Genomic DNA, 26,928 nt, shown 5'->3' with positions numbered 1-26,928 from the left:
TATTATTATCTTTTTTTCCTGGTATAACACAGGAAAAATTTTAAGAGAAAACACTGACATGTTTTACCCAAAGCTACAAGTTTATTAACATAATGTATTCTAACATATATCAGTTTCAAGTGGGTCTTTTTCAATCTCAAATAAGAAATCACAATATTCAGCATTTAAAGAAAAAAAAAATAGTGGTGGTCATTCATGGGTTTTAGTCCAAAGTGAAAATGCAGAAAACATTTACTTTGGTGGATCTGTGTTGATGCCATATTTCTCCTTAAGAAGCTTCAACTGTTCTTCCTTCTTCTTTGTGTCCATCTTCTGAAATGCCTGAAAGTGTAGTATGGACCAAAGTTAACAGTTACCAACCTACAGTCAAATGAATTTTACCAATAGCACTAGCTATAAAATAACTCGGGCGATACATCTCCCCTAATGGTACACCCTTCACTAACTCTTACACGGGTTCCCCAAGTGATGAGGACTGTGGCTGTACTTACCCTGTTGGCATTATAGTACAAAACCACAAGGTATCTGTTACAAACATTGAATCCTGACAGGTGATCACATGCATTCTTGGCATCAAAGATGTCTTCATAGACCACATAAGCTGTTCCTCTAGTTTCAGGTGTGTTCCCCCTACAAAGTTGAATTGGACTTAATTAAAATACACATTTACCTGAAAACCTTTAGGGGAAACAGATATTATGGACAGGTATACTGAATAAGCCTTTAATTTCTTGAAATAGGTAATTTTTGTTTTAAGTACCATATCTCAGGCGAAACTTACTATATTAAGAATACTAATATGGTTACTAAAACAATAGCAGCAAAGAACCAGCTTGAAACGTTCAGTCTTCATGTTCACTACCCTAAGAGAGAACAGTCCTCATGTTCACTTTCCTACTTCTCATACTAAAAATCAATTTTTAGTCTTACACTGGTAAGTATAGTACCTTAGGAGTGATAGCTGTTACTAACAAGGATGTCTAGGATACAGCTTTTCTCAATGTGCATTTATGTAACAGAAACAATACGTTTTGGTTATTTACCACACTAGTCCCTTGTTTCTAAAGATTTTGATTTTCTCCCTCACTCTAATTTTAGTTCCAATTCTTAAACACAAGACAGTCTCCATCAATGTAGGGATCAAATGTTTCTGAGTAGTATTTTACTAAAGCTTATAAAATCCATAAAAATAAATTCTGTATCTGTGGCAGGAGTGGGGTTGGAAGGAAGCCCCTACCAAGATGGCAAAATTAAAAGCAGTCAACCACCATCCTTTATGACCAGGACAGGTGTCCTCCAATGTAAAGAGAGAGCTAATATAGTTTCTTCCATTTTCCTTAGAAGATTCTTTGCCCTTTTAAAACAAGAGTCAACTGCTAACTTTCAGACATTCACTTTTAGTTAACATTTGCACTTTTATGCATTACACAGCCCTCTGTAGCCAGGGAAAAGGGCCGGGTTTCTGGAGGGATTGGGTTTGAAGTGTGCTTGTTGGTGGGGTACTTGTGAGTCAGAGAAGAATACTGGCAGGTGGCTGGACACGGAAGCTCATGGATATGGAGCTGCTTCTTGTGTAGGAAAGCTATAGGGCTGCCACCTCCTCTCTTCACACCAGCTTCAGTTAGGGGAGGAGCTAGGGAAGAAGTGTGAGGAGCAACAAACTGCAGGTGGCAGATGGCCATGTGCTTATGAGTGGGGACAGCGGGCAGAGGTCCTATTCAGCTTATGCTCTGGTAAGCTAAAGATGGATATCTCCTTGCCTCCATCTGAGTTCCAGCCACCCAATGCAACTGCACAATAAGGTTTATCAACTGCCACAGTGACTGCACAGGGTCAAGAGAGGCAGTGGGCCCACGGGAAGGGGAGGCACCTGCCTAGATTTGATCTAGGGTGAGACTACAGTTTGGGGCCCTGGTCAGAGCTTGTGCTTCCTGTAAAAGGGAGAGGTGTAGGGGACTGAGGGGGTTGGAGGGTGCCAGGACCATAGAACGCTCTCACTTTGTCAGACTGCATGGGCCTGATGAAGAATTTTATTATACTCACTGAAAGTAACAACTTCTGACTTTTAACCATTTTCAAGAATGCTTATTCTTGAAATATTGGGGAATACTCAAAGGAAAAAAACACTGTCCCAAAGATTTTCCCCAAAAGTCCACTTAATTTTTATTTTGGAATAAAACCATTAAAAACAAAAAACAAAAAAACCTAACGATTTAAGTTCCAAAAGGGCAAATAAATGTTTTTTTTTTTTTTTCACTCCTACAGTGAGTGCTATGCATACAGCAAGTGCTAATAAGCATCTGAAGGATGGAGATATACTTTTTCCTATCAGTTCTCACACACATCTTTTTTTCCAGGAAGCTAACAAAACAAGAGCATCTCTCTTTTTCCTCTTACATCTTCTTAGGAAGTAGAAGCAGGACAGGCACTAAACCCATTTTAAAGATGCTCCATCTCAAGTGCCCCAGCCCCTAATTATCAACCTAGTATCTTGAAATCTGCATTATAATTTTAATTAAAAACATATACTTGGTACCTACTATTAATATATGTTAGGTGCTGAGTCAACAGTATTTTCTTCCTTTGGCCACACCACACAATTTATGGGATTTTAGTTCCCTGACCAGGGACTGAACCTGGGCCCTCAGCAGTGAGAGCTTGGCTCTTAACCACTGGACCACCACGGAATTCCTGCAACATTATTTTCTTATCAATGGCAAAAGCTTAAAAGTAAAAATAAGGAGATCTACTCATGGAACAACCTCTCTGAGCTTCAGCTGTTTCATGTGTCAAATAGTGACATCCTACCTCACACATGGGTTTAATAAACAAAAAATGTAACAAGTATGAAAGAGCTTTAAGAAGTTCAAAGCACCGAGAGTCTGCTACATGCCAGGTGAGCTGCAAATCGGCTGGGTTTGCCCAAGACTGTCCAGGTCTGGGCACTGAAAGTCTACTGTCCCAGAAAACTCCTTGGCTCTGGGCAAACTGAGAAGGCCACTCACCCTACTGCTGGGTGCCACAGAGCATGCCCACAGCTACAGGACAGGAAACATCTGTTCCTCAATCAATAACTTAGACCCAAGTTCTTGCATACCAAACTTTTATGAATTTATTCAACAAATATAGATAGCGTTCTTTCTACGTGACAGGTGCTGGAAATCCAATAGTGAAAAAGATGAGCATCATCCCTTCCTTCAAGGGGCTCTTTTCATGCAGGAGAAAGATATTATATAAATAAATACAAAACAGTTGCAGTTAATGAGAGATTAATGGGAAGATAGGGGTTACTTTAGCTACGGTGGTCTAGGAAAACCACTCTGGCATTAAAGCTGAGACCTGAAGAATGAGGAGCCAGGAATGAGATGAGCTGGGTGGAAATCCACCCCAGACAGTGGACTGAAAGTTCTAAGGCCCTGAGCTACTCTGCAATCTTTATCTTGACTTAACTCCACTAATCTCTTAATTGTATACTATCAATAAATTTTGTTATACCTTCATAAATACACTGCCACTTTCTATACTATTAATTTACTTACAGGCACCGGGTGCTTAACATGTGCCAGGCACAACAAGAGTTGTTAACATAAGTGAAAAGAATATATGGTTACCTGCCCTGGAGGAATCCAAAGGCTGGCAGGAGCCATAAGTGAGCACACAGTCAACAGCAAAACCATATGACAACTAAGACAAGACGCTATGGGAGCACAGAGACAGGGTAGCTGATGCACACTGGGAAGGAAATACTCAAAGTGTGAACTATCTAATTTGATCCTCTGGGAAATTCTTCTAGAAAGATTTTATATCATAGATAAATTCCAGAAAGTTAACTATTTTGCTGTTTCATATGACTAGCAAGCACCCAGTTGGTATTCGAACCTAGGTTATCATACTGCCTCCATGTTAAAAGTTGAAAGGCACTATCCATTCAGATTATCTTCTATGTGAGGAAAAAGCCAGGCAACTTGTCTAGAGTCACATGATTCATCCTGAAGCAGAATCTTGTCTCCTGAACCCCAAGTCAAGGGATCTTCTGTATACCATTCTTGTATGTCTCAAGCAGGAGTTCTTAACCTAGAGCTCATGTACCCACTGAAATCACATGTGAAATGTTGTGTGTATTCTGCAGAAAGGGCCCAAAACTTTTATCGAATTTGGAAAAAAAAAGAGTTCCTTAAAAGGACAATTGATCTATAACACTTCATCTCAGTTTTGAGTACCAATGATGGTACATTTCTAGCTCTTCGTTTACTTTTTGGAGGAACAGTGATCACTGAAAAGGAGAATCCTCAAGATCTCACAGAGTTCTAAAAGCCAAGAAGGAACTCTCAAGTCATAAAAGAATTCCAATGGAAAATAAAATCTTTAGAAATCCTCTTAGATGGACTCCTAGTTAGTTTGCTTATGTATACTAGTTAAAAGGACAGCAGCTGTGGTACTATGCAGAGATTCAATTTAGAATCACAAGATTTTATCACTAAAGAGCTGGCTGAAACTAGAAAAGTATTGATACTTTTACTCTCTGAGCTTTAGTAGTCTCACCTGTGATACAGACACCCTATCACTTCCACACAGGGTTGTAGTGTCGGTGATGCAAATAAAAGCACCTATTAGGACAAATGGCATACAGAAGATGTTCAATAGATATCATCTGAAGCCCCAATCTTTAGATTAAATTAAAACATGGATTTATAATTACTTTGCCCTATACTTCTAAATCGTCAACAGAAAGGTGTAGTTGCAAAAAAATCATTTTTCTGTTACTTTTATATCTCTTTACACAACTTACTCAGAAATTTTGGAGTCAGTAAAGGAGACAGTGAAGACTTGAGAAAATAAAGAGTAACCACAGTAGAATACTTCTTTACAAAGAGTAGGTATATAAAAGAGTAGGTATATCTTCCCATCTGTTGCCTTCAAACCACTCATTACTACTTCATGCTCTCTGTAGTTTCACAACTACCATTCTTGGCTTTCACTGAGTTGGATCATGAGGGTCTCTAGGCTTAGTCTCTAGCCTCTTGGTAAGGCCCTCTGTCAGCTGTTAATTCTGAGTTATAAATTACACAATCATTTCTCTAAATGACATTTCAAGAGTTTCATTAAGACTCACACTCTGATTTGACGAATAGGTCCATATTTCCCAAATATATCATACATTTCTTCAGCTGTGATTTTGTAAGGCAAATTTCTTATATACAAAATCCGATTTACTTCTGGTGGAAGTCGAATCTAAAATGAAAGATAATGGATTATCATTATAATCACAGGCAAGAGTGCTACCATTTGAAAAATTGTCTCATAATACATTCTAAAAAAAATACATAAATTTATACACCAAGAATAAGAATTATAATCTGACATTAATGAAAATGGCATGCTTTTGGGAAAAGCAACTGGGCACTGGTTATAGGGAGGGCTGTTGTGAAATCGCTCAGTCGTGTTCGACTTTTTGCAATCCCATGGATTGTAGCCTACCAGTCTCCTCAGTCTATGGAATTTTCCAGGCAAGAATACTGGAGTGGGTTGCCATTTCCTTCTCCAGGGGATCTTCCCGACCCAGGGATTGAACCCTGGTCTCCTGCATCGCAGGCAGACACTTTACTGTCTGAGCCACCAGGGAAGGGAGGGCTGTTAGTAGGAACTAATAAGAGGCTATTACAAAATCCAGGACTTCCCTGGTGGCTCAGATGGTAAAGCGTCTGCCTACAATGTGGGAGACCCAGGTTCAACCCTCGGGGTCGGGAAGATCTCCTGGACAAGGAAATGGCAACCCAATCCAGTATTCCTGCCTAGAAAATCCCATGGATGGAGGAGCCTGGTAGGCTACAGTCCAAGGGGTCGCAAAGAATCGGACACAACTGAGCGACTTCACTACTACTACACTACTACAAAATCCAGATTTTTAGTCACTACAGGTAAACAAAGATATCTAACCTCATTTAAAAGTCCTCAATGCTACAGACATTTGTGGGAAAGAACAAGGGAACTGTTTCCTGTTTGCTGGATAATAAAACTCCCATTGATGACCCTTCTCTGGTCTCAGAAACTTGTTCTATCAATGATCCTCTCTCTCCTTTGAATTTACAGCCTTTTCCTCACCATTAGCTTCTTTTGTCACGTGAACAGTTGCTTATATACTCCCAATTGTCACACAAAATAAATACTTTGGATCCCTCTTTATTCATTCAAATATTTAGTGAGTACCTTTGTTATATATATACATTAGGATTACAGAATGAAAGGGAAAAAAAAAAGCTCTCTACTTACTACCCCATCTTGCTCCTTTTTTTCTTTTCTTTCAGTCAAGCATCTGAAAAGATGCAGTGTATATACTCATTGCCTCTTATTCTTTACTTCATGACACTCATTAACCTCCCACAATCTAGCTCTACCCAAGCACTTTGATGAAAATTGTTTTTATGCACTAAGACCTTTCACTTGCAGTGTTCAATTCTCATCAGTTCCTCTGAGGCTTCTGACACTGTTCACTATCACCTTCTTGACTATTCCTGGTACTCTATCGCCTCGGATTCCTCCTAATTCTCTGGCTAGTAGTCCTCAGTCTTCTTTGGCCATTAAAATAGGATTTTCCAAAGAGTTTTATCTTTAGACTTCTTGTATTTACTCTTCATATACTCCCCTTAACTCTACATTCCTTTGGTCTCTTAACTACACATGCTTTCCACAATAAGTTGATGACTCCCAAATATGTATTTCCAGTCCAGATTTCATTCTTGTGCTCCTTGTTAACATACTAATTACATACTGGACATTATTAATGTGCACAATAACTATTAAACCAGCATCTATTTCAGGCATTACCAATAAAGTGTTGTATAAATGGAAGAACAAGATAACTTAGCCCTCAAGCTATTAGTGGCGACAAATGGTAAACAAGTACAATCAAGTTTTAGACGTTAAGATTTAAGGTTCAGTTCAAGTAGATAATAAACACTGTCAACCACAACATACTTCTCTAGTAAATATGCTTTCTAACTCTGCAAGACACTATCACAGTTTCTCCTCTTTCCTAAAACCTTACCATCACCACTCCCTCTGACATATCTGAGTTGAACTGTATCCTCTCTTCCCTGCTCATCCCAGGTGATAACCTTGGCTCTTGCTTATTAGAGAAACAGATATAACCAAATGGTAAATGCCTTATATTCAATCTTCATTTATCCACATTCATCCCCTTTCCCTCTCATTGCTATGATAACCCCTCACCTACCCCAAACTACTGAATTTAACCCATCTTTCTCCTGCAGCATTGGCATACAAATACACCTTACATCACACATCTTTAAAAATAAAGTTAACTGTCATCCAACGTCTATGTACATACATGAAAACTTGTGAAAAAGCTATTCCTATTTTCTCAATTTCTACCTTTTTTTCATCCCACCGTATTCCACGTTTATCCACTGAAATGATTATCATCGAAGTTGCCAAAAATCTTCACCTCACCATATTCAATTATGTCTTCACCTTAGTATACGTCTCAGAAGCTTAAAGCTGACCACTCTCTTTCTAGAGACAAGTTTTCTTAGGTTTCCGTAACACCCCACTCCCTAATATTACAATGTAAGCAGCAAGTCTTTTTTTTAAATTCATTATTGTCTCTCCAGTACTTAAGACTAGTGTCTGGCACATAGTTTAAGTGTTCAATAAATATGACTGACTTATTGGATCCTCTCTCAAGTCTAGAACATACTAAGGTGCTCAAAAAATATCTCTGAAAACATTAATGAAGGATCCAAAAACTCCATAATCTGAGGATACTTCCCGGTTCCAGCTGCCTGTTAAGCCTAAGTGATTTATGGGGGGTTCAACTCCGCTACTGACTTTTAGGCCCAGGAGATCCTGATGCCAGATTCCAGGTACACGTGAAGCAACTTAGGCTGTTAACACTATCACTGACACTAAGATAACAGACTCAAAAGCAACAGTGACGTAAATGTGACTCTAGGAGCACATCCCTAAGGTCGGGGCCAGGATGAAATCTCCCCTCTGACAGGTAACTTCTAATCCTTCCCGCCGAAGGGACAAAGGAGGGCCAAGAATGCTCTCTGGTCACGCCAGCAGCCAAGTGCTCCCCCTCCTTGGCAGAAGACCCCGACACTCACGTTCGCCCTCTTGGCCGCTTGCATCGCCATCTTGGCGGGCTGATGAAGTTACCGCACCAAACACTTGAATTCCTCCGCACTCCTCCGGAGCTCGCTCACTTTCGAGCGCAACAACGCATCAGATGCAGGACATCAACATCCAGACTCCGCCGGAAGCTGTTCTAACTCGCCGGAATATCACCGTCTCACGCCGAAACGTGCTGACGTAGCTACTCTTACAAATAAGACTCCAGGGCAAAATGGGTCTGAGGTACTTAACGAGGCCGGAAGGTTGAAAGGCGAGAGGCCAAGGCACTTCCGGGCTCTGAACCGGAAGGGGCGTGGCCTGGGCTTAAGTGTTCCGGTCGGGGAGGCCCTGAACCACGGAAGTTGGCTGGAGGGGGCGAGGCCTGAGGAGAGCTCCGCAGGGCGGAAGCGGGCCTCGCGAGGTGGGTCTGCACCGTGGTGAGTTGCGGGAGAGGACCGGCAGTGGAGTGGGGTCCCGGGCTGCAGGCCGCGCGCTACGTGCGAGGGGACGTGTGCGTGCCTCCGGGCCTCTGACAGTGCGCGATGCCGAATCTGCAGGGTTCTGGCTGGTTGTGTTGTGGCCGACACTGTATCTGGTACTCAGAAGCCCTGGCGCTAGCGCAGGCCCCCGAAATTGAGCATGAGCCGACCAGGCCTCTACTCTAATCTCCGCGACTATGCCTGTCCCGACTCCCACCTCGCCCCCCAGTCGGCGACCGCAGTCCACGCGCCACTCGTCAAGTCCACTCTTTATTTCCTTAGACCGGCTTTATACTGATAATTTGAGGAGGCTGGGGGAGAAATAGGGGGTTACAGGCGAGCCTGGAGTGGCGCTCGGTCGCCTGTGTACAGAGTTTTCTCCAAGTTTGCTGTCGGAAGACTGGAGAGGTAGCCTTGTCTTGTACTACCCACTTCTTCACTGGAGCAGCTCCAGGACGATTTTGCCCACGTTCTTGTTAGTCTCCATGTACTCATGGGCTTCTTGAATTTCAGCCACGGGGTAGACTCTGTCCAGAACCGGCAGTAAACGTTGAGGGCCTTCCGTGGAGAAGTGGGGCAGAATTTGCTCTGTGAAAGCCTTCACCAGCATCTGCTTGTACTTAAGGAAAAGAAGACCATCAGTCTGGACGGAGGCCTTTCTTTGTCACTCCCCACCCTGCTTAGCGTTTCTGCTTTCTCTGAAATTTTTACATATCTGAAGTCACACAAGGGTATGTAATAATCACCTCACTCCTAGCATGTATGTGCATGCCTCTAGATTTGTAAGGTTGGTTCTGTACCAGGTAAAGATCAAGCCTGGAGAAAATATTAGTGTCACTGAAAGCTGAAGGACTCTTTTTAAATAAAGACTTCAAGCAGGAGGCAGCCATAGAGAGGTCTTATATAGGCTCAATTCAAAAGAGATACTTAACCCCTGTTATCCCCCAGTAGGTGTGAAACCCTGTGAGGAAACATTCCCAAAGCTGGCACCTGCTGGAATGCCACACGATTTCAGGAATGTATAATCTTTTAAAGGTAGAAGCTTACTAACCTTACTTACCTAAGAGGTTTTCTTAGCACACTGAGAACAGTTCTGCCTTTGCAAACAAAAGTCTTGGTACTATTAGAAATATTTCCTAATATAGTCAAGGCTTTGTTCATTTTATATGAAGTTTACATACTATATTAAGTATTAGCCACCCTCTTTCCAAGATGTTGAGGCCTTCATCAACCGATTTTAATTAGTTCTTGAAATTGGGTTACCAGTTTATCCACAGAGGGGCAGGTTTTTACAGGCTTTCCAACTTAATATGTGATCCTTTCTCAGGATTATGTGAATGAATCACACTTTTCTGGATAATAGTTAAATCACATGTTTTATTTTCACCCATCACTCACCTTTTTGTCCCTAGATCTTAGAAGACTGGTGATCAGACTTCCCCTTTTAAAAAGTAGCTTTGAAAACAGAGGCCCACTGATGACAGCTCCTCCCAGCAGACCATAGAGAACCCAGTGACCATCAAGAGCCAGGCAGTTGACATTTTTCTCCCAGTAGGAGCCGCCTATGCAGTCTAGAATGAGGTTGACTCCAGCACCTCTCACATGAAACACAGATTTGTGATGTTAGTCAAAATCAGAAAGATTGGTGCAAAAGAAGATTACATGGCATGTTTGTGGAAATATGGGTATAAATATATACAAGTGCAAGCAGTAAATCTATAGGTTGGAACTCAGAACATTGCTTATAGAACCATGGTTGTAAATAGTTTAGAGAGCTGAAGTCTATCATATATATGTGACATAGTTCATATTTTATGATCCCTGCCACAGCAAGAGGGAAATGGGACAACACCATGATCTGGTATTTTCCCTCCACATAAGTAGAGACCCACTGGCACCCAGGGGAACAGGGGAGATCGATCCCACTGGCACCCAGGGGAATAGGGGAGATCCACCCCAGCCTATAGTACAGGCTAGTCCATATCTAAGTTATGAAGTGTCTGCACAGGGTTCTCTGAATCATGGCTTTGCTAGCTTTCTTTTTAAATCTCTTTTTGATTCTTGTCAAAAAATAGAATGGGATGAGCCAAATAGAAACAGATTTGGCTCTGGAATATAGAGGCATACACATCTGCTTACCCACTTAGGGAGCTACCTACAAAAGCCTACTATGACCAGCTCCAAACTAGTTTCTACCTCTATCTCCTTTTAATTTCACTACAGAGTGACTGGTTGGGAAAAAGAAGTCCTGAGTAATTGCAGGCGAACTCTGTGTGATTATTCTCTTTATAAAAAGCATATGAATCATATCACTTACAAGAATGCCCATGAAAATCATCTTAGTCCTAAATACTGCCTGCCTGTCTCCAGTGGTCAAACTGTAGAGTACTAAAATTTGGCCTGGGCAGGTGGTGTGCTTTTAGCAGAGGGAAATTAGATCCAGAGGCAACTTTGTGGCTGGTGAGAATTTTATTTAATTATCTCTGAAACTCCTGCTGAACTGCAGAAGCTTTGTTTACCTTTAGTGAATTTCAGTGTTGCTTCAGAAAAATCCTCTTCTTTGTAATTGAATCCAGCAGCTGCTCTGAGCTTTTCTGCTTTTTGAAGTTTCTCCTGGGAACCAGCTGTGACCAAAGGAGTAGCCCCAGCCATCCGGGCAAGTTGGATGGCAGCTGTGCCCACACCGCTTGCTCCTGCATGGATTAGCACAGAGTCTCCAGCCCGAACATTTCCTGTGATAGAAAGTATAGGAACCATTTTCTTTACTTTGCAGCTGCTATACCTTTACCACATAGGTTTATTCTACCATGATCACCTGGCCCTGGGACCACCAAATGTGAAATCTCTTACTGTCTTTTTAAAAAATTATTTTTATTTATTTATTTGGCTGAATTGTGGCATGCAGGATCTTTGATCTTCGATGCAATATGCAAATTCTTATTTGTGGCATGTGGGATCTGGTTCCCTGACCAGATTGAACCTGGGTCCCCTGCATTGGGAGAGCAGAGTCATAGCCACTGGACCACCAGGGAAGTTCCCATCCTTCACTTGAGAGTGAAGCAGCCAATCTCACCTTGATGCTCTTAGGCCACCTTGGTATACCTTCTGTCCATCACAGCTCTGCTGCTGCTGCTAAGTCGCTTCAGTTGTGTCCGACTCTACAGGACCCCATAGATGGCAGCCCACCAGGCTCCCCCGTCTCTGGGATTCTCCAGGCAAGATCACTGGAGTGGGTTGCCATTTCCTTCTCCAATGCATGAAAGTGAAAAGTGAAAGTGAAGTCGCTCAGTTATGTCCGACTCTTAGCGACGTCATGGACTGCAGCCTGCCAGGCTCCTCTGTCCATGGGATTTTCCAGGCAGGATACTGGAGTGGGTTGCCATTACCTTCTCCACATCACAGCTCTACCACCCTTCAAGTCCTTCTATTCCAGAAAGCCTTCTCTGACCTTCGCCCGTACCAACCTTTCTCACCTTAAGCTTCTGTTGTAGTTTGTAGTTAGAGACAGGGCCACCCTTCCAAACACTGGTTGTCTTCCCAGTTACACTGATTTCCCCAAAGGCAGAGACCCTCACATGAGCTCTTGGCTGGCCTCAGTGGGAGTGAGGAGAAATTAAAGAGTTGGTTGAATGGCTCCATCTGCTGCACTAGGGCTCTCAGAGCTTAGCAAGACTGAGAAGCAGGGACTACTACTGGGCTTACAGTGTGAAAATGCACACAGGCCTTCTATCCAGTGCTTACCAGGTTTTCTATCTGCTAACCATGATTTTCAGGCTCAATATCAAGCCATTGCTACATAGTATGAGGATCTGATACGAAGTAGGGGGTGCTGGGGTTGGCTATTGTTCAGTGGCCAGATCAAAGCTGCCTTTTAGGACTGCTGGGTTTTGAGGTGGCTGAGTTATGAATAAATGAATAAATTGAACTATGCTGTATGGAGTGAGCATGGGGTGGGCTGGTCCTTACCCACGAGACGTAATAGCTGGAAGGCAGTGAGCCAGGCCTCTGGGATGGCTGCAGCCTGACACATGGTCAGTCCTGCTGGGACGGGCATGAGGAGCTCTGCAGGGACAGTGACATACTGAGCCTGGCCCCCGCCAGACAGCAGAGCCATGGCTGGGTCCCCAACCCTCCAGGGTCCCTGGCAGCCAGCTCTGAGCTCTGCCACGTGTCCAGATGCCTCAAGTCCCAAAATGTTGCTGGCTCCTGGAGGTGGGGCATGCTGGCCTTGTCTCTGCAGAAAGAGGACACACTAGGTAGTAAGCATGATCAGAAATCTGTGTCAGCATCCCTGGCCTTCCCATAGCTCCCCTCCTCCCCCTTTAAGACAAAATTCAGGGTAAAATTAGGTTTTAAGTCGAGAAAAAAGAGAGGGGAGGTAATTTGTTTCATACAAATAAGAGACTAGGTCCCATAATCAGTGGATGTCTAACTTGTGATATCACTTCAGTCCTTGTATCATCTAAACCCCTTCTTTTACAAATAAACTGAGGCCTGGTCAGGGGAACCAGGGTAGCAAAACAAGTTAATAGCAAGACTAGTAACTAAACCATGGGCTTCCTAATGATATATCTCATATATCAAGTGCCAGGCTCTGTACTCACGCCTCACAATTGCCAGAGGCCTGAGACCAGAAGGACTGAGCTAGGAATGTGCATCAGAACAATTTGAGATGCTTTTTCAAAGTATGCATGCCTGGATCCCTGCCCTATTTATTTTGAATAAGTGCCCCTGTGATTCTGGTGTACATTTCTTAGTCACTTCAAAAAATGCAGGTGGCCCAGTTTAGTGCTTCAAGAAGAAATCGGAAGAAAGTTCTTAAGAGCACTGCCCCCTCCCAGCTCTGGAACCCTCAGAGTGAAAAGAAGACAGACTTGGGATCCTTAAGACAAAGACCTCAATCTGAATCACTGCTCCCCTGGTTAGTAGTGTGTGGCTTTGGGCTCATTGCTGAAGCTCTCTGACTCTCAGTTTCTTTATCTGTAGAGTACAAATGGTGAACAGGATTGCCTGGGGAGCAGTCAGGATGCCTGATTTTCACCCAGGCGGCCCAGGTTTGACTCCTGGTGTGAGGATGCCAACCTTTGAGGCGGGGCTTCCCTAGTGGCTCAGACGGTAAAGAATCCACCTGCAATGTAAGAGACCTAGGTTCTGAAAGGTTGCTGAACCACAAAAGACGCCAGGATTCTTGGCCTCTGGAAGAGAGGAATTCAGTCCGGGGCCAGTGACGAGGCTTGATCACTCAGAGCTTCTGTGTAATAAAGTTTTATTAAAGTATAGAAGAGATAGAGAAATCAGAAGGGGGCAAGAAGAGTGCCCCCCTGCTAGTCTTTAGCCGGATGTTATATAGCTACTAGCAAGGTGTTAATTATAGAAAGGAGATGTCTCAAAACTCAGCACCAAGCCCCTCACCCACAGCATGCCTTTTGAAATAACATTGGCACCAGGTGAGTCATCCCGGGCCATAAAACCATTGACATGAATCTTGAAGAAAGACAGGTTTCCAAGTAAATATATAGTTTCCATTAACATAGATTCGGAGAGCAATGTATGAGTAAAACATGCAGATTTGTCAAGTTGGTTCTGAGTCTTAGGTGGAACCAACTTGAAAGACAGAGTCTAGGGTAAATGCATAGTTCATTAACATAGCTTAAGACAAACATTTCTATAAGAAAAATGCATTGGTTAGCTCAAGGTTTGAGAAAAGTTCAGGTGAAACCAGGTTTCATTATGGCAACACAGAATTTTAAGAGAAACCTCTTTAAATTTGTATAGAGAAGGGAAAAAAAAAATCTAACACTTGTTTGTTTCCTCCTGCCACTTAAGAGAGAGAGAAAAAATGTCTGACACCTGAAGCCTATTTCCTCCATTTGGAGACCCCTGGCCTTCCTGCATCCTCTCAGTCCAATCCCGGGTCAGAAAGATCCCCTGGAGAAGGAAATGGCAACCTACTCCAGTATTCTTGCTTGAAGAATCCTGTGGACAGAGGAGTCCGGTGGGCTACAGTCCATGGGGTTGCAAAGAGTCAGACAAGACTGAGCTGACGCTTTCACTTTTTCACTTTCAAAGGAGATACAGGGAGGTCTAACACCCACCCCACCAACACATCTGGAAGCCTGAGCAGACAGACAATGGGGTGACACAGGGTGGCCTCTGCTGTGCATATCCCCTTTATTTTGTGTAAACAAGGGAGGCTAAATGGTTCTAGTTACAGAACCGGACAAAGCAGCTCATGATGAGCGTTAATGGCAGTGCCTAAAGTCTCCTTCACCTGTCTGGTGAATGTTTATTAAAGACCGCGTTGCCCTGCTCAGTCCCAGCTGCTGCCAGACCCCTGGGTACCTGGAGTAAGTCCGCCCTGTTCAGGGCGCTGGCTGCCACCTTCAGGAGGACTTCACCCTCGCCTGGGCTGGGCTTGGCCACTTCCTTCAAGTAAAGATTTTCTGGTCCTCCCGGCTTGTCAAAGTGCACAGCTATCAATGTCTCTGAGGACACACAGGGTACAGCAAAGTTCTTTCAGGGGCCTAGTGCCCCGCTGCCGGCCAGCAGCCTCCCTCAATCCGTCTGGCCGTCGGCCCCTGCTCTCCTTCCAGCGAGGCCCCTGCCGCCTCCAGGCCAACCCCACGCGGGAGGCTCAGGCTGGGATGGGGGTGCAGGGAGGCCGGCCGCACCGACTGGCTGCGGGCGGAACAGGAAAACGCTGAAGAGCTTGAAGCAATTTTCACTCCCTCTGAGTTGGAATCTCCCACCTGTCCGGATCCCTAGAGCCTGTGTGAGCTCCTTACTTGCTCCAGGCCCGGCCCCTCTGCTGCTGTTGCTGCTGCTCCAGGTGACAGGGCGCGGTCCTGAGTGCCCGGCGGGTCCTAGGAGGCGGAAGGCTGCACTCTGGGTAGTGCAGGGGGGTGGGGTTGGCCAGAATCAACCCTCCCCTTCGTCCTCTCCCTTGAAAATGCAAAGCTGCTGCTGCTGCTGCTGCTGCTGCTGTCACTTCAGTCGTGTCCGACTCTGTGCGACCCCATAGACGGCAGCCCACCAGGCTCCCCCGTCTCTGGGACTCTCCAGGCAAGAACACTGGAGTGGGTTGCCATTTCCTTCTCCAATGCATGAAAGTGAAAAGTGAAAGTGAAGTCGCTTAGTCGTGTCCCACTCTTCGCGACCCCATGGACTGCAGCCTACCAGGCTCCTCCGTCCATGGGATTTTCTAGGCAAGAGTACTGGAGTGGGGTGCCATTGCCTTCTCCGAAATGCAAAGCTAGTGGCAGCAAATCAGATTTTTGTGAATTTTGAGCCTCTGGAATCTAGTCCTTCCCTTGGTTTAGCGCGAAATGCTGTTACAGCACTCAACTTTGAGAATCATTCCCTCTCTAAGGGAACTAGAACCGGAACTCTTGGCGGGCAACGGGTCCATTTCCCAGCCTGGTCAGGCTTTTGGCTGGTTCTCTTTCTGTCCTTGGTCTCTGGAGTAAGGTGGGCAAGCAGGGTGCTTCTGAGAAAAAAAGAGGAACACTGGGGGGAAAGAGGATAAAAGCAGTCCTGGGATTCTTTAAACTTCTGTGGTTTCTCCTGTCTTTCCTGAGGATGAGGGAGTGGCCCCTGGAAGGTGCTGCCCAATGAGGCAATTTAGCCTGGTTAAATAAAAGCCGTATAAATGCCTATTACATCAGGGTTTCTCAACCTTACCACAATTGACATTTTGGACTAAATAATTTTTTGTTTTGAAAGACTTCCCAGTGCAGTGTGGGGTGTTTAGCAGCACCCCTGGTCTCGACCCACTAGATACCAACAGCACCTTTCTCCAGTTGTGACAATAAAAAATGTCTTGACATTGCCAGATATCCCCTGGGGAGCAAAAAAACGCCTGTTCCTGGTTACAAGCCACTGGATTAGAAGAATATACATGTATGTGCACCTGTATAAAAAGATAGGTAACTTTTTTTTTTTGCAGTGCCTTATAATTTGCCTCTTCACATGTGTTCTGTTATTTGAGTTTTATGACACTTCACTAAAAAGGAATTAAGATGTATCAACAGAAAGATTAATTGGGTTTCAAGGGGCACATAGCTGATGAATGTCAGAGCCAGGAATCAAACTCTATCTCGTGGTCCTGCCCAAGGCTCTCGAGTAGAAGGAAAGACTGCCTGGGGCAACCATCTGTCCCATCAATTACAAATTCCCTTTCTCTTTACTTACATCCCTCTCCTGAGCATTCTTGCCAGAAGGCTACCCAAATTACCTATTTTTTATAAGGCCTGTTTTCCAGAAACGCCTGTCAGCCACTGTCCCTCCTCTTGTCATCTGTGTCAAAACCACTATTGCAAGAAAAGGGACAGAAGAAGCCCAACAGTGTATTCAGAGGGAAGGTCCAAAAGGCCAAAGGAGGCCTTTTCTGGAAACTTTGTGGTGGGTATTTTTTGCTACTTTTTTGGGGGGTAGGCTCTAGTGTCTCAGAGGGACCATGTCCCAAGGAGGGGAGGAACTTACACTGCTGCTGCTTCTGCTGAGTCGCTTCAGTAGTGTCTGACTCTAGCGACCCCAGAGATGACAGCCCACCAGGCTCCTCCATCCCTGGGATTCTCCAGGCAAGAACACTGGAGTGGGTTGTATACTGCTGACTCCCTGATAATTAAAGAGTAAGACCCAAGGGACTTCCCTGGTGGTCCAGTGGTTAGGACTCAAAGCTTCCATCACTGATGGCATGGATTCCACCCCTGATAGGGGAACTAAGATCCCACAAGCCACACAGAGCACCAGGCCTTATGAAAATATGTAATTGTCCATCTCTGAGGACACTAACCTCCCAAAGGGTCAATAGAGAGCTCTGCTGGAAACCACAAAAACGTGATTTCCTTGAAACATCTCTGCTCCAGCCCTTTTTTGTCAAAATATAAGTTGTGGAATTGGGTGGTAAATTTTAGATGACTGGTTGCTGTGGCAGTATTCCACAGTCCACATCTCTGGCCTTAGAGGGATTCCCCACAGGTTCATGTTTTAGCAGAACAAGCAAGATCTGTGTTAGGAATGAGGTGGAAGCATGTGTCCCAGAAACCCAGCTGATGTGAGGGTACAGCTGCTGCTGCTTATCCTGAAAGTTAAATGGGGTTGAGGGCATAATCTCTCCCAGATGTCCTCTGAAGGGTTCTGTGTAAACCAGCAGCTTCTGTGGTAACCAAGCCCAAGCTTGGGCAGCCCAGCAGCTCAGTGATGACAACTGGTCCTTGCCTAGAGGAGCTGGGGCAGTTCACCTCTGGATACCATGCCAACTTCTGTGCCTGCCTGACTTTGTCTGGGCTCTTCCTCCCCTCTCTCCATGTGCACTCCACCTTGAGGTTGGAGGGCAAAGACTGAGGAAGGCTCTAGGAAAGGAAAGAGCTTGGAGTCAGCTTGGTGGGGCTGCCTATTTGGTTACCTGCCTCTGCCATCTTCCTGAGGACCCATCTGTATGACTCAGGGCCCAAGATAGTTCTTACTCTAGGCAGTGGTCTTCATCAATAGACAAAAAGCATTTTCCTTTTTTTCTTTTTGACAAAAAGCATTTTTAAAAGCTGCGTTCCTCATATTTTAAAGTTGATATCTAAAATCTTTCATCTTACATTTAAGGTAGTACAAAAGATATGATTTTTGGTCATAAATACTGACATTTAAAACTCATATCAGGCTTTTAAATGTATCAAGTGGAGTTGGGTTTTAGAGCAATTTGATACTATAATCATCCACTAAAAAGTACCCAAACAAGTTCTTTAACAGTTGGAAGTTTTAAAATTTCATTTTTTCCCGATACTTATATTTTCATTCTGCATAAAAATTATATCCTATATTTTATGCTTTATTGATCATTCTTATCTGCAACAAAATATATGTAACCTGACAGTTTAAAGTTTTCTGTGATTGTAGGGCTATAAAGTGTTAAATTTCCTCTGGATTTACTTATCATTACAATATTATTAGTTCATAGCTGATCAAAACATTATTTTGAATTACTTTTATGTTATGTAAAGTATTATTTTAGGGGAAGTCCCTTTCAGTCCAGTGGTTAGGACTCTCTGCTCTCACTGCTTAGGTCCCAGGTTCTATACCTGGTCAGGGAAATAAAATCCCACAGGCTGCATGGCATGGCCAAAGTAAAAGTATTATTTTAAATATTAATAATTATTGAATATAAAACTTTTATTGGACCATTGGTGGGGTTGAATTTTTCCAAATAATTATGTCATCTGTGGATGAATATTAATTATTGCTTGAATGAGACTGGTTTCAGCATTCATCTTTTTCATTTTTATGGACAAGCTCTGAGAAATCTAATTTGCATAAATTAGAAGGGAAAGAAATTTATAGGATTCAGCCAATTATTTGAATACCTCTGAGTTACATGATAAAAACCATATAAGGATTTGTCATCAAAAATTATTTTCAGTGATGTATTAGCTGGCAACTTAATTAAGTCTTCCTTCAATTTTGTTGAAAGCAAAGATTTGGAAACCATTCAACCTGTAAGGGATTAGTTACCCAGTCATATGTGTCGTTCTCAGCTTCTGGGATTATTGCCAACAAAGCTTAGCAAAGATTTGTCAAATGATTATTAATATTTCTGCTTCTATTTCTTAGAGGCCCCTTGTTTAAACTGATATATTCAGGAGGATGTGGAAAGTAAAAGTGTTAATTCCAATACACTTTTTTACTAAGACAATTGTTTGGACCAGATCCTTCTAAATATGTTTGTATTTGGGGGGGAGGGATGATTTGGTAGATTGGGGTTGACATATACACAGTACTATATATAAAACAGAAAACTAGCAAGAATCTACTGTATAGCACAGGGAACTCTACTCGATACTCTGTAATGATCTGGGAGTAGAATCTAAAAAAGAGTGGCTATATGTATATGTGTAACTGATTTACTTTGATGTACAGCAGAAACTAATGGAACATTGTAAATCAACTATACTCCAGTATAAGCTAAAAATATATATATTTTAATTGACATCTTGGCATTGTAAACTTAACCCATTTATCAACAACATCTGTGACATTCTTTTTGGCAAAGCCAGCCACCATTGTTAAACTAATCAGCCAACTCATATTTCTATCAGAAAAGGTTTCTCATTTTTCAAGTAATCATGTTATTTCATGTCCTTATGATAACTGTCTTGCTTCTCTCTTTTGAAACGTGAATGAGTCTTTCTCTCCTGGATGAATTATGATACAAAGATTTTCACTATTTCTCAATGATACGCTTTTTGATTTATTCTCATGGGACTCTTCTTCACATATGATGTATTTTTTACAATACAGGATGAAAGAGCTCATTACATTTAAAAATAATTGAGAATTTTCCTTTCCTTTGGTACCTTGCAGTTCTTACACTCCAGGCCAAGTATTACAATAGGACTGGGGCTGGATGAGAGTAGGCCTTTCTTCTGCATACTGGGAGAACTGGCATTACTGCTCAATCACAACAGGTAAATTTTAGGAAAGTACATATGGAAGTTGGGGACCTGGGGAAAAAAATTAATCCCTTGAGTACATTCATGCTTGTATGTGCCATTTCAAGTCTTTGTGAACTATCAGGACAAAAATTTTCCTTGTTCAGAGACCCCTGTTTCAGAACATCACCTGCTCCCTAGGCACCTTCACAGGGAGCTGCCATCAAAGGGTCCCTTTGGTGGGTCTGAGTAGCTGAGCCTGACCAGAACTTTGTGGTAAGAATTGTAGGAAGCAACTAGACCATGCTGCATAGGAGGACTCTAGACAGTGAGGCATTTGCTTTGATGAAGTTTATGAAAAAGCCTTCCACTTGGCACTCAGCAGTGCAGTGTGTGTGTCTGGGAAATGTGAGCAGCCAAGAGGCTTCATGATAGCTTCAGTACTTTAGAGATCACTGTGATCCAAGATCAGACCTGCCTTTCGGGCTCAAAACCTCAGTTTGTCAGCATGTGGAGAGTGGGTGTACAGTCCACATAACTAAGTTATAAAACTCAGATGTCAGTGTTCTAATTTAAAAGGAGAAATCATTGGCATGAGGTCTGACCCCAACATCTATAGATAGAGCTACATGGAAAGCCAGATGGTGAGCAAAGATTCTGGACAAGATGGGATGATTGAGATGAACTGAATGTTTAATACTTAATCTGGCTAAGATAGCAAGATATAGCCATCTTTTTACCTGGTACAACCTTGCCATTAAGACCAGAAGTGATATAATAAATATTTTTAGCCTTTGTCCCTGGTCCCTCAACTGCTGATCTCTGGAGAGGGGAGGGCGACTGGAGATTAAGTTCAATCATTCTTGCATTCTTGGCATATCCAACAATATTTGTGGGAATACAAGAGACTCACAGAGGAGTTTTCCAACAGATATGCTCTGTGAAACTGTCAGTGCATCACATTCATGCCAATGAACAACACTAAAGAAAAAAGATAAAAGTGGATTAAATAATTCCAACTGAAAAAGAGAACCTCTTGAAATAAGAAAAATTCCTTCCTTAATTCATTCTTCCTTTTCAGTATCTTCTGCCTAAATCACAAAATAAGGCATTTATTTCCTTAGGACCTATAATTTTCTTCTAAAATCATAAAAGCCATCTTTCATAGTCCTCTGATGACTTAATTCCCTTTTCTTCTTAGATAGTCTCCTGAAAGAAAACAGAATATGGTTACTATTTGACCATATTATTTACTGAAGAACAGTAAATAATAACAACATGATTCATTCACAATAATAACAATATGATTCATTCATTTATTCCATAAAAATTTGTGAGTGACTACCATATACTAGGCATTGTGTTAAGTACTGGGAGATACAAGGATGACTGGATAGTTAAGACCCAGTCCCTGACGTCAAGGAGTTCATTGTCTGTTTGGGGAGACATCTGTTGTCTTATTATATGTTCCTAGAATCTTCCATAATAAAAATTTTATTTCCCCAAATTTCTATAATTATGCACAATTTTTGATAGAGAAAAATACAAGTAATTAAAAATACAATTAAAACTCTCATAGATATATCTCATAGCTATAATTTCCCAGTTCTACATTAGATCTTTATTCGAAAACGTAGACATGGAAGGGGAATCCACTAGATACCAGGAAGCCAGCTGCCTGGCACACGGTGATTTGTTTTTCTATAGAAGGCCCTTTTATAGAGGATGGCCCCCAGCAGCTACATCTCTGCTTTTTTTACCTTGCCCTCCCTACCTCGTATCCCCAGCTGACTGATATAAGGGTAAACAATACAATTTGAGACTTGTCAGATCAGGGTTCTAAAAGAAGAGGATGCAAGGCTTGACCATGATACCATGAGGAAAGGAGGCAGTTTGCAATGGGATATAACAAAGCTGACGCTCTTAGGAGGAAAGACTAGAGAAGGATTCAGTGTTCCAGTCCCTGGAGCCCATTTTTCCTGTGACTCAGCTGGTTTGACTGCATTACTTGCAGTCAGAAGACTACTACCACAGCAAAGAAAGACAGGCATTGGGAACAAACTTACCCAACTTCTCTGTGGCTTCCACACAGACACTAGGATACATGCCTTCAGAGTAAGTTGTCACCAGAAGATACAGATGGGTCTTCACAACAATCACACCAGTGTTTTCCTGGATAAAAATAAAACAATGCTTTTCTCTTGGTTTTAACAACAGGACAAGCAGTTACCCTCCAGCCAGACTTTTCACCTTTTCCTGACTTTCATATTCATGTTTGTTTTTGGATAATCTTACTTTTTTCACTAATTTAGTTGTGTTTCCTTAAAAAGTTTCAGACTATTGTAATAACAGCATGTGTATTCTAAAAAAGCTCCCAAATTGACTGTAGTATTTCCCTGTCCTGATGAGAACAATAGATGTCATGGAAAGGAAATATAGTTTGGAATTAGATCACTGGGCTTGAATCCCAGCACCTCCATTTTCTGCTGTGACTGTGGAAGAGTTATTGAACCTTCTTAAGCCTCAGTTTCCTCATCTGTAAATGAGGTTACTTAGTGTATAATGTGGGCGAAGTGTGCCTAAGCCATAATACAGGGCAACCAGAAATACGACTATCATCCCCTTAATTGTTATAGGCAACAGCGAACCAACAGTTGTTTTAAGCACAAGAGTAATACCACTTTTTTAAAAGAAGGATAATATCGAGTATGAGAGATGAATTGCAGTGGAGAGAGACAGTTCAGGCAAGGTTCAGTTGACAAAATCCAGAATGAATGTTTCCTAAAACCAGGCTCTGTTAGTACTTTCTTTAACATATGCCTTCATGGCACTAGACTGCTGGCTATCTATACTGCCACTGCGGTAACAGGCTTAGTCTGTTTTAAAGATAGGATCAGGAGAGGCATAGAAAACTTGGAGTCAAACTCAAAAGTTTTTACCAGTTGTCTTCACATCTTGAACACTCACATTCTTGGCATAAAGAGAATAGTCATCTGCCCGGACACATTTGTAGTCCTTCTCCTTGAAATACAGTCCTTCTCTTCTGGTTTTCAAAGGGTTTTTGGCAAACCCATTTACAAGTGTTCGGACATCACTGGGCATTACCTGCAGAGGTTAAACAGACTAGAAATCGGCAAACGATGGGGAACTGGCCAAATTTGACCCACTACCAGTTTTCTTACACAGGCCTGTGAGCTAATGATGATTTTTACATGTTGAAAAAGTTGAAAAAAAATATTTTGCAATATGTAAAAATATATGAAATTCAGATTTCAGTGTTCATAGTTTTACCGGAATGTTATCACCCCCTTTCCTTTATGTATTATCTATGGGCTTTTTACAGAAAAAGACTGAAACTCTTATGCCAAACTTGGTTTTTTCTTACACTAAATCCTGGTGATGCTACACATAGGCTCCGCTCCTGGAGTTTGATGAGGGCTGCACTGTCCACATGCTTTGTTCCCAGGAGTGTATCTAACAGTAAGTTCTGCAAATGGCTCATGCTCCCTCAGTTCTGAAAAAAAGAGAATTGCAGTTGAAATCATCTGCTCTAGCTAGCTTTTAAAAGTCTTTTAAAAGATGTCCCCAAGACATTCAGAACAGCTTTAATGTCAACAGCTTTAACTGAAAAGATGCAGAGTGAAAATGGTGGTCCACCATCCGGTGCCCACCAATATTCAGAAGAGGAAAACAGAATCACAGAAAACCAGTTCACACAGAGGGGTTTGAGTTTGGAAATTCACAACTCCTAATTTTTTCTATGTCAACGGTTTGTATCAGAATCACCTAGGATTAAAACAAACAGGAAACCTGAGTAAATGGAGAACTACTGAAGTAAACAAGAGTAAATGAGATATGGCAGTAGTTGAGTCCTCACGTTCCTTTACCTCTGACTAGCATCAGTACCAACTATGGACACTGATTAATACCTCAGGGGCTAAAAACACCTGGTGGCTCAGACGTAAAGAGTCCACCTGCAATGGGGGAGACCTGGGTTCGATCCCTGGGTTGGGAAGATCCCCTGGAGGAGGGCATGGCAACCCACTCCGGTTTTCTTGCCTGGAGAACCCCCATGGACAGAGGAGCCTGGCGGGCTACAGTCCATGGGGCCGCGAAGAGTCGGACACGACTGGGCGGCCAAGCACAGCACACAGAAACACCTTATAAAACCTAGAGCGACATTTTTCTTACAAGTTTTCAAGTCTTGGATGGTGCTCACAGGGGACAAGTTCTACAAACACTCGTCCTTCCAAGAGATCCTAAGGGCAGGCGTCCCTAGCCCGCCACTCCCATCGTCGTGATTTGGCCCTCCACAGTTCCCTGACTGAGGGAGGGGGTTTAAATCCGGTCTGGTTGTCTCGGGCGGTGGGGGGAGACGCACAGGAGGCACTGAGGGTTTGGGGAAGCGCGGCGCGGGCAAACCCACTGAAGTCAGCAGCCTCTCTGAAAGGAGCCTAGCGCTCCACCGAGGCCTGGCTTAAGGCGCATACGGCCGTCAACGGACGCAGGGGAAGGCGGGGCGAGAGGGCGACTAGCCCAGCTACTGGCTGTGGGAGCTGCCCATCACCGAGAAGCGGTCTAGCTCCGCCCGCAAACCAGGATCTACCCGCGGGCCCGGGCGCTGCTGCTTAACAGGTTCCCTCACACCCTGACACGGCCGCGAGAGCTCACTTGCGCGCTACTCAGGGACGCAGGGGTCGCCGCGTCGGAGGGGTCGTGGGGCGGGGCCGGGGAGGGGCGGTTCCTATCGAATCCCTGGACGCGGAACCTTCTCATCTACCAAGGCGACGGCCTCTACCTCATTGGGCCGCAGGTGCGGCGGGCTCTCCCGCCTCAGCCGACCGCTCTGGCACTGTAGGCTGTCGGGTCTGGCTCTCGTGTGATCCAGAGGAGCCGAAGGCTCTGCCAGTTTTGAAGGGAGCTGAGGTACCAGTCGCGGCCATTCAACTTTTCCGCGGCGGAGGCCGCTCGCACCTTGCTCACCGGGTAGGGGTGAAGGAGCGGGGTCGTGCGTGATGTAGGTTCTACCAGGGACACAGGCTTTATGACAGCTTCTCAGGCACCGGCGGGCGCGGAGGTACGGGAGGGGAGGAGCTTGGGCCTCTTAGATCTTGAAGACCAGCAAATTTTGTTCAAAAGCCCTTCCTTCCCTCTCTAAGAGGCCCATCCTGTGTGTGCTTCAGAAGCCAGAAAGCTGCAGCTTTCCGGTTCCGAAAGCTGCAGTTTCGGAAAGCTGCACACGCGCCTCCTTGAGGCCAGGCTGAGAATTGCTGCACCGGCTGGGTTGGGCAATGTTACGGGAAGCCTGGCTTCTCAGGGGGCTCTGCTGGTCGGTCCAAAAGGAGCTCCTCTGCTTAAAGGAGGCAGGCTCGGAAGACATCAGCAAAAGCTTGTGGACAGACTGAAAAAAAGGGAACTGCAATTGGAGTAATCTTCTCTGGCTAGCTTTTTTTTTTTTCTGGCTAGCTTTTAAAAGACCTGTGAATACAAATGTCCCCTCTCACTTTAGGAAAAACATGATGTCTAATGTTCAGAATCCGTTTCATGTCCATCTATGGTCACAAATATTAAAGAGAAAATACACGTGAATGCTCGTTACTAAGGAAGCTAATTTTTTAGTTTTTCTAGGGAATCTGTTATTTGGGACCACAATGAAAAGTTATGAGAATGATCTGGTAACTGACAAGCTTCCCAAGCTCAAGAGCTCAAGAGAATGGCTGGAGCCACAACCACTTTCTTTTATGGAGGTATCATAGTAATGGCATTTTAAAGTTTATACTTGGGTAGTTGCATTGAAAAGTGGCTTGTGCTAAATATATTATTTTTCTGTTTTCTGTTTCATTCTGCTCTTTATTATCCTGTTGTTTCTATTAACTATTTTCTTTGCTCTTCATTTTCCAATTTCTTAAGGTGGAATAATGTCACTTCTTACATACCTTTTTAATAAAGTTACATTTCTCCTGAAGCATTACTTTAGCTACATCACCCAAATTTACATATGTTGTGGGGTTTTTTTTTAGATTATTTTTTTTTCTACACAGCTTTATTAAGGTATACTTGATATATAATGAATTGCATATATTTAAAGAATACAGTTTGGTAAGATTTGAGCTATGTATTCAGTCCATTCTAAAGGAGATCAGTCCTGGGTGTTCTTTGGAAGGAATGATGCTAAAGCTGAAACTCCAGTACTTTGGCCACCTCATTCGAAGAGTTGACTCATTGGAAAAGGCTCTGATGCTGGGAGGGATTGGGGGCAGGAGGAGAAGGGGACGACAGAGGATGAGATGGCTGGATGGCATCGCCGACTTGATGGACGTGAGTTTGAGTGAACTCCGGGAGTTGGTGATGGACAGGGAGGCCTGGCGTGCTGCGATTCGTGGGGTCACAAAGAGTCGGACACGACTGAGCGACCGAACTGAACTGACTAAACTGATTCATGCATGAAACCATCACCACAATTGAGACAGCAAACATATTCAATACTCCCGAAGTGTCTTCACTGTGTCCCTTTTTAAGTGCCTCCCTTTCCACTTTCTATCACTATAGTTTATTTTGTATTAAAATTTTTTGTACAAATGTAATCTTACGGTATGTATTATTTTTGTATGGCTTCTTTCACTCAGTATAATTTGTGATTCCATGTTGTTTCATGTATCAAGACTTCATTCTTTTTTGTTACTACTGAATGCTATATACCCTAGTTTGTACATCCTATTGTTGCATATTTAGATTAACAGTTTTTGGCTATTACAAGTAAAGCTGTTAGAAACATTCACATACTGTCTTTGTAGGGACATATGTTTTCATTACTGTTGGGTAAATATCTAATTGTGGAATGCCTAGGTCATATGGTAAATGAAATTTAACATTTTATGAAACTGCCAAACTGT

At 43.2% G+C, this 26,928-nt stretch overlaps 4 protein-coding genes across 4 annotated transcripts in view; 1 reads left to right on the top strand and 3 right to left on the bottom strand.

Annotated features, from left to right (window-relative positions):
* Window positions 1–67: 67 nt before the first annotated feature.
* SF3B6 (splicing factor 3b subunit 6) lies at window positions 68–8,388 on the bottom strand. The gene is made up of 4 exons (XM_052649174.1): window positions 8,130–8,388; window positions 5,114–5,232; window positions 492–630; window positions 68–321 (listed from the first exon to the last, which is right to left on the bottom strand). The coding sequence occupies exons 1-4, from the start codon at window positions 8,157–8,159 to the stop codon at window positions 232–234; spliced, it is 378 nt and encodes a 125-aa protein (XP_052505134.1). The 5' UTR covers window positions 8,160–8,388; the 3' UTR covers window positions 68–231.
* A 663-nt stretch (window positions 8,389–9,051) lies between these two features.
* TP53I3 (tumor protein p53 inducible protein 3) lies at window positions 9,052–17,924 on the bottom strand. Its single transcript, XM_052648269.1, has 6 exons — window positions 17,858–17,924; window positions 14,958–15,100; window positions 12,582–12,849; window positions 11,135–11,347; window positions 10,014–10,210; window positions 9,052–9,234 (listed from the first exon to the last, which is right to left on the bottom strand). Exons 1-6 carry the CDS (start codon window positions 17,922–17,924, stop codon window positions 9,052–9,054), a joined length of 1,071 nt encoding a protein of 356 aa, XP_052504229.1.
* A 2,086-nt stretch (window positions 17,925–20,010) lies between these two features.
* Window positions 20,011–26,928, top strand: part of FAM228B (family with sequence similarity 228 member B) — a 31,530-nt gene continuing 24,612 nt past the window's right edge. Inside the window, exons 1-2 of the mRNA XM_052649118.1 lie at window positions 20,011–20,071; window positions 25,655–25,782. Of these exons, the coding sequence (XP_052505078.1) occupies window positions 20,011–20,071; window positions 25,655–25,782 (189 nt within the window). The remainder of the gene's footprint in view (window positions 20,072–25,654; window positions 25,783–26,928) is intronic.
* PFN4 (profilin family member 4) lies at window positions 21,216–23,537 on the bottom strand. Its single transcript, XM_052649119.1, has 4 exons — window positions 23,421–23,537; window positions 23,003–23,140; window positions 22,102–22,207; window positions 21,216–21,244 (listed from the first exon to the last, which is right to left on the bottom strand). Exons 1-4 carry the CDS (start codon window positions 23,535–23,537, stop codon window positions 21,216–21,218), a joined length of 390 nt encoding a protein of 129 aa, XP_052505079.1.

This window comes from Budorcas taxicolor, chromosome 11 (assembly GCF_023091745.1).
Source record: "Budorcas taxicolor isolate Tak-1 chromosome 11, Takin1.1, whole genome shotgun sequence".
In the NCBI taxonomy this organism is placed as follows: Eukaryota; Metazoa; Chordata; class Mammalia; order Artiodactyla; family Bovidae; genus Budorcas; species Budorcas taxicolor.
This window is presented reverse-complemented; position numbering and strand designations above follow the sequence as displayed.